At 45.8% G+C, this 7,124-nt stretch overlaps 1 protein-coding gene across 1 annotated transcript; it reads right to left on the reverse strand.

Annotated features, from left to right (window-relative positions):
- Positions 1-5,679: 5,679 nt before the first annotated feature.
- Positions 5,680-6,701, reverse strand: LOC106581514 (dnaJ homolog subfamily C member 30, mitochondrial-like). Its single transcript, XM_045703426.1, has 3 exons — positions 6,228-6,701; positions 6,007-6,166; positions 5,680-5,954 (listed from the first exon to the last, which is right to left on the reverse strand). The coding sequence occupies exons 1-3, from the start codon at positions 6,558-6,560 to the stop codon at positions 5,680-5,682; spliced, it is 768 nt and encodes a 255-aa protein (XP_045559382.1). The 5' UTR covers positions 6,561-6,701.
- Between the last annotated feature and the right edge of the window lie 423 nt (positions 6,702-7,124).

Consider the following 7,124-nt stretch of genomic DNA (forward strand, 5'->3'; position numbering starts at 1 on the left):
TGCCCCAAACAATCGGAAAGGGGATTCATCAGAGAAATGACTTTACCCCAGTCCTCAGCAGTCCAATCCCTGTACCTTTTGCAGAATATCAGTCTGTCCATGATGCTTTTCCTGGAGAGAAGTGGCTTCTTTGCTGCCCTTCTTGACACCAGGCCATCCTCCAAAAGTCTTTGCCTCACTGTGCGTGCAGATGCACTCACACCTGCCTGCTGCCATTCCTGAGCAAGCTCTGTACTGGTGGTGCCCCGATCCCGCAGCTGAATCAACTTTAGGAGACGGTCCTGGCGCTTGCTGGACTTTCTTGGGCGCCCTGAAGCCTTCTTCACAACAATTGAACCGCTCTCCTTGAAGTTCTTGATGATCCGATAATTGGTTGATTTAGGTGCAATCTTACTGGCAGCAATATCTTTGCCTGTGAAGCCCTTTTTGTGCAAAGCAATGATGACGGCACATGTTTCCTTGCAGGTAACCATGGTTGACAGAGGAAGAACAATGACTCCAAGCACCACTCTCCTTTTGAAGCTTCCAGTCTGTTATTCGAACTCAATCAGCATGACAGAGTGATCTCCAGCCTTGTCCTCATCAACACACACCTGTGTTAACGAGAGAATCACTGACATGATGTCAGCTGGTCCTTTTGTGGCAGGGCTGAAATGCAGTGGAATTGTTTTTTGGGGATTCAGTTCATTTGCATGGCAAAGAGGGACTTTGCAATTAATTGCAATTCATCTGATCACTCTTCATAACATTCTGGAGTATATGCAAATTGCCATCATACAAACTGAGGCAGCAGACTTTGTGAAAATTAATATTTGTGTCATTCTCAACTTTTGGCCACGACTGTACACACTACCCCATAATGACAAAGCGAAAGCAGGTTTTTAGAAATGTTAGCAAATTTATATATATAAAAAACCACCTTATTTACATAAGTATTCAGACCCTTTACTATGAGACTCAAAATTGAGCTCAGGTGCATCCTGTCTCCATTGATCATCCTTGAGATGTTTCTACAAATTGATTGAAGTCCACCTGTGGTACATTCAATTGATTGTACATGATTTGGAAAGGCACACACCTGTCTATATAAGGTCCCACAGTTGACAGTGCATGTCAGAGCAAAAACAAAGACATGAGGTCGAAGGAATTGTCCGTAGAGCTCCGAGATACGATTGTGTCAAGCCACAGATCTGGGGAAGGGTACCAAAACATTTCTACAGCATTGAAGGTCCCCAAGAACACAGTGGCCTCCATCATTCTTAAATGGAAGACATTTGGAACCACCAAGACTCTTCCTAGAGATGGCTGCATGGCCAAACTGAGCAATCGGGGGAGAAGGGCCTTGGTCAGGGTGGTGACCAAGAATCTGATGGTCATTCTAACAAAGCTCCAGAGTTCCTCTTGTGGAGATAGGAGAACCTTCCAGAAGGATAACCATCTCTGCAGCACTCCACCAATCAGGCCTTTATGGTAGAGTGGCCAGATGGAAGCCACTCCTCAGTAAAAAGCACGACAGCCCACTTGGAGTTTGCTAAAAGGCACCTAAAGACTCTTCCGACCATGAGAAAAAAGAAGACTCAAGGCTGTAATCGCTGCCAAAGGTGCTTCAACAAAGTACTGAGTAAAGGGTCTGAATACTTATGTAAATGTCATATTTCTGTTGTTTTTTTTGCAGCCATTTCTAAAAACCTGTTTTTGCTTTATGGGGTATTGTGTGTAGATTGATGAGTGGAAAAAGTCATCCATTTTAGAATAAGGCTGTAACGTAACAAAATGTGGAAAAAGTCAGGGGGTCTGAATACTTTCCAAAGGTGCTGTATATCCTACAAATAGACCACCAGTGTCATTTATTAGGCATATGCTTGTATAATTGTGTGTTAATATGCATGAATATTTAACAAATAGGTCTACTTAAATAGTGTCACGTTGGTAAATTAGACCAAGGTCCTGTTACCCACAAAAACATCTCACTGTAGGTCTGCGGATTTAAAATCAGTTTTGCTTTTTACATCATAAATGAACAACATCCATATGATATTGATTGCTTTGTGGATATGGGCCCATAGACTACAATATACACTGCTCAAAAAAATAAAGGGAACACTTAAACAACACAATGTAACTCCAAGTCAATCACACTTCTGTGAAATCAAACTGTCCACTTAGGAAGCAACACTGATTGACAATAAATTTCACATGCTGTTGTGCAAATGGAATAGACAACAGGTGGAAATTATAGGCAATTAGCAAGACACCCCCAATAAAGGAGTGGTTCTGCAGGTGGTGACCACAGACCACTTCTCAGTTTCTATGCTTCCTGGCTGATGTTTTGGTCACTTTTGAATGCTGGCGGTGCTTTCACTCTAGTGGTAGCATGAGACGGAATCTACAACCCACACAAGTGGCTCAGGTAGTGCAGCTCATCCAGGATGGCACATCAATGCGAGCTGTGGCAAGAAGGTTTGCTGTGTCTGTCAGCGTAGTGTCCAGAGCATGGAGGCGCTACCAGGAGACAGGCCAGTACATCAGGAGACGTGGAGGAGGCCGTAGGAGGGCAACAACCCAGCAGCAGGACAGCTACCTCCGCCTTTGTGCAAGGAGGAGCACTGCCAGAGCCCTGCAAAATGACTTCCAGCAGGCCACAAATGTGCATGTGTCTGCTCAAACGGTCAGAAACAGACTCCATGAGGGTGGTATGAGGGCCCGACGTCCACAGGTGGGGGTTGTGCTTACAGCCCAACACCGTGCAGGACGTTTGGCATTTGCCAGAGAACACCAAGATTGGCAAATTCGTCACTGGCGCCCTGTGCTCTTCACAGATGAAAGCAGGTTCACACTGAGCACATGTGACAGACGTGACAGAGTCTGGAGACGCCGTGGAGAACGTTCTGCTGTCTGCAACATCCTCCAGCATGACCGGTTTGGCGCTGGGTCAGTCATGGTGTGGGGTGGCATTTCTTTGGGGGGGCCGCACAGCCCTCCATGTGCTCGCCAGAGGTAGCCTGACTGCCATTAGGTACCGAGATGAGATCCTCAGACCCCTTGTGAGACCATATGCTGGTGTGGTTGGCCCTGGGTTCCTCCTAATGCAAGACAATGCTAGACCTCATGTGGCTGGAGTGTGTCAGCAGTTCCTGCAAGAGGAAGGCATTGATGCTATGGACTGGCCCGCCCGTTCCCCAGACCTGAATCCAATTGAGCACATCTGGGACATCATGTCTCGCTCCATCCACCAACGCCACGTTGCACCACAGACTGTCCAGGAGTTGGCGGATGCTTTAGTCCAGGTTTGGGAGGAGATCCCTCAGGAGACCATCCGCCACCTTATCAGGAGCATGCCCAGGCGTTGTAGGGAGGTCATACAGGCACGTGGAGGCCACACACACTACTGAGCCTCATTTTGACTTGTTTTAAAGACATTACATCAAAGTTGGATCAGCCTGTAGTGTGGTTTTCCACTTTAATTTTGAGTGTGACTCCAAATCCAGACCTCCATGGGTTGATAAATTGGATTTCCATTGATTATTTTTGTGTGATTTTGTTGTCAGCACATTCAACTATGTAAAGAAAAAAGTATTTAATAAGATTATTTCATTCATTCAGATCTAGGATGTGTTATTTTAGTGTTCCCTTTATTTTTTTGAGCAGTGTAGTTGTCTCAGGCTAACAGTAAAGCAGGAAGCATAATTAAATAGCAGCTCTGAAGATTTAACAGGCAGAGTTGCAAAGAAAAAGCCATATTTCAGACTGGCCAATAAAAAATTAAAGATTAAGATGGGCAAAAGAACACAGACACTGGACAGAGTAACTCTGCCTAGAAGGCCAGCATCCCGGAGTCGCCTCTTCACTGTTGACGTTGAGACTGGTGTTTTGCGGGTATTATTTAATGAAGCTGCCAGTTGAGGACATAATTGCATAATTGCAACTTTGCTTGCTTTCTAATGTTCAATTAGCCTTTTAAAATTAGAAACTTGGATTAGCTAACACAATGTGCCATTGGAACACAGGAGTGACGGTTGCTGATAATGTGCCTCTATACGCCTATGTAGATATTCCATAAAAAGATAAGCAGTTTCCAGCTACAATAGTCATTTAAACATTAACACTGTCTACACTGTATTTCTGATCAATTTGATGTTATTTTAATGGACAAAAAATGTGCTTTTCTTTCAAAAACAAGTACATTTCTAAGTGACCCCAAACTTTTGAAAGGTAGTTTATATTTAATTGTTCTGTTCATTCCTTTGGTCGGGCAAAGTCCCTGCAGCAATGTTCCAACATCTAGTGGAAAGCCTTCCCAGAAGAGTGGAGGCTGTTATAGCAGCAAAGGAAGGACCAAGTCCATATTAATGCCCATGATTTTGGAATGAGATGTTCGACGAGCAGGTGTCCACATACTTTTGGTCATGTAGTGCATTATGGGTATATTGTTACTGACTGATCTACAAATAATGTTGAGTAGTTATTTATGATGCAAGGTGATTGGTAGATCGGTCAGTCTAGACCTTAAAATCGTCTGCAATGTTAAACACCCCCATTATCAAACTCTGACTGAACCCATAGAACCAGTTATAAAGTCATCATCTGAGAACTCTAAATGCAACCGCAATTCAATTCAGTTTTGTGTCGTCATAATTTACTCTTATCCTATTTTTTTTTACTTAATATAATATTATCTTATGTTGTCTATAACGGTTCTGTACTCTTGTCATGTATTTTCTGTTTTGTGTGGACTCCTGGAACGGTAGCTGCTACATTTGCAGTAGCCAATAGGGATCCTAACAAATGAAACCATCTCTGTATTGTCACGGCCCCTCCCTGCAGGCAGAGGAGGGTCGTTAGTTAGTGATTGGAGCCACCTGGGCTCAGGGTATTTAAACTGCTTCACTAACCATTCTTTCTCTCTCTCTGCTCCTCCAGGTATGATCCTGTTTTGTTTGTTCCTTTGTAGTTTTACGTAGTTTCCACTCAGTCATATTCACACACACAGATTCATGTACTTTACATACACCCTACATTATGACATTTCCACACCTCATTCCTTTTTCTTTGTTTAAAGTTAATAGTTTTTGGTTTATAATAAAGAACCTTTTGGATTGGCCTATACCTGTTGTTCGTGTTCCCTCATTTTTTGCCACAGGCTATGAGCCAGGCTGTGACAGTATAAACAATCCATTGTGGTTTGATTGAGTTTTTAGAGTAGCTTGACCATGTATGAGTGGCTCTAATCAGTTGTGTAGGAAGGAAGTAGGCTAAAGCCTGGTATCAGTTCTGATAATGACACTACGGAAAGTAGGGCTCATTAACGACCTCAGTATCTGGTGTTCTTCTTAAATGTCAGTGGTTCGCTGTGAGAATAACCACGGGAGAGGGAAAGCACCCGTCCAAAGACAAAACCTCAACAGGCAGGCAGGGACAGGTTGGTTAAGATCTATTTCAGGACCTGGTGGTAGTGAAGATGACCCCTGACCCCTCATGGCCAGCAGCACCCCTACAATCAGGACCTGGTGATAGTGAAGATGACCCCTGACCCCTCATGGCCAGCAGCACCCCTACCATCAGGACCTGGTGATAGTGAAGATGACCCCTGACCCCTCATGGCCAGCAGCACCCCTACCATCAGGACCTGGTGATAGTGAAGATGACCCCTGACCCTCATGGCCAGCAGCACCCCTACCATCAGGACCTGGTGATAGTGAAGATGACCCCTGACCCCTCATGGCCAGCAGCACCCCTACAATCAGGACCTGGTGATAGTGAAGATGACCCCTGACCTGTCATGGCCAGCAGCACCCCTACAGTAATCTCCAACATCTTCCCCAGCTTCCACTGCTTATAATCCTGCTGCTGTTTCTGCTGGTACTGGGCCCTTCTGTCCCTCAGCTCCTTCTCCCTCTGCAGCTGCTCTCCATAGTGAGCCTGGAAGAAGGCATCAAAGTCAAACATGGCCTTCCCTCCAACGTTGGAGAACCCCTGGGACCTGTGCTGTAGAATGCTGCTGTGGGCCAGAGGCTCTGGTGTTGTAGGTAGACTCCCGTTCCGAGGGTCTGCCGGCCCCCTGGACGTCTGACCCACTGAGGATGCCGCGGTCGTACTTCCTCCTCAGGACCATGCTCCGCAGCACGCTATAGGCCTCGCTGATCTCAGAGAAATGCTGGGTGGCCTCCTCGTTGTCGGGGTTCTTGTCTGGGTGGCCTCCTCGTTGTCGGGGTTCTTGTCTGGGTGGCCTCCTCGTTGTCGGGGTTCTTGTCTGGGTGGTAGATGAACGACTGTTTGTAGCAGGCGGTCTTGATTTGGGATCTGGTGTAGCTTGGGGACACTCGGAGGATGTCGTAGTAGGCCGTTCTGCTCCTGTGAAGAGGCGGGAAGTCTGACTGGTTGTTTTTGCGCCTCCAGCTGTAAGCCCTGGTGAGGAACTCTGGGTGAGGTCTAAACCGGCCTGACTGCTGCTCTGCCAGGTTGAGCATGACCGTGCTGAATGCTCGGAGCTGCTGAGGTGACCCAAAGGTTTCAGGGTGAAAGGTGGCCATGACAACACCTCTGTTATTCCAACAAGTCATCCTGTGTACTGTTACTAGGTTACCCTGGGACAGAGGCTGTACACTGGGCAGAACAGTTGCTAATTTGATAGATCGTTTAGCATCAATGTCTAATAAAAGTAAATCACAACTTGAACTAACTTGAGGTAATGTCCCATAACCCAGTCTGTTCTCATGTTTTAGGCTAAAAAGTATTTGAGCTCTGTGCTCTTAACTCCATATATTCAAGGGCATTATCTTGTGAGGTTTTCATTTTCCGGTTCCCAGGAACTTGCCCGACTGTCCCTTGTTGACACCTGCTGACATTTGTAAATCCGCTGTGCGGTTACCTTGGCTCTACAGGTTCTGGCTCCAATTATATAACCTGCTGCTACTGACATCGTTCTGTTTTCTTGACCTTTGGCGCAGGGAGGGAATGAATCAGTGCGTTTGTGATAGTTGAAAATCTGTACACTTCGCTCCCCAATCTCCGACTGACCTCCATTCTCCCGTAGGAGCAGGTACAGCGACCACGGAGAAAATACAGGGGTGGTAATCCGGTAAAATGTATAGCAGACACATGAGAGTCGATGTAAATGTTAAATG

This window comes from Salmo salar, chromosome ssa20 (genome assembly GCF_905237065.1).
Source record: "Salmo salar chromosome ssa20, Ssal_v3.1, whole genome shotgun sequence".
Lineage (NCBI taxonomy): Eukaryota > Metazoa > Chordata > Actinopteri > Salmoniformes > Salmonidae > Salmo > Salmo salar.

Excerpts from the sequence above, each read along its gene's own strand:
- LOC106581514 (XM_045703426.1), bottom strand. The coding sequence starts at position 6,560 with ATGACTTGTTGGAATAACAGAGGTGTTGTCATGGCCACCTTTCACCCT. Across the intron at positions 6,167-6,227 it reads AGAACCCCGACAACGAGGAG|GAGGCCACCCAGCATTTCTC; the intron begins GCCACCCAGACA and ends CCCGACAACGAG. Across the intron at positions 5,955-6,006 it reads CTACAACACCAGAGCCTCTG|GGAAGGCCATGTTTGACTTT; the intron begins GCCCACAGCAGC and ends CCAACGTTGGAG.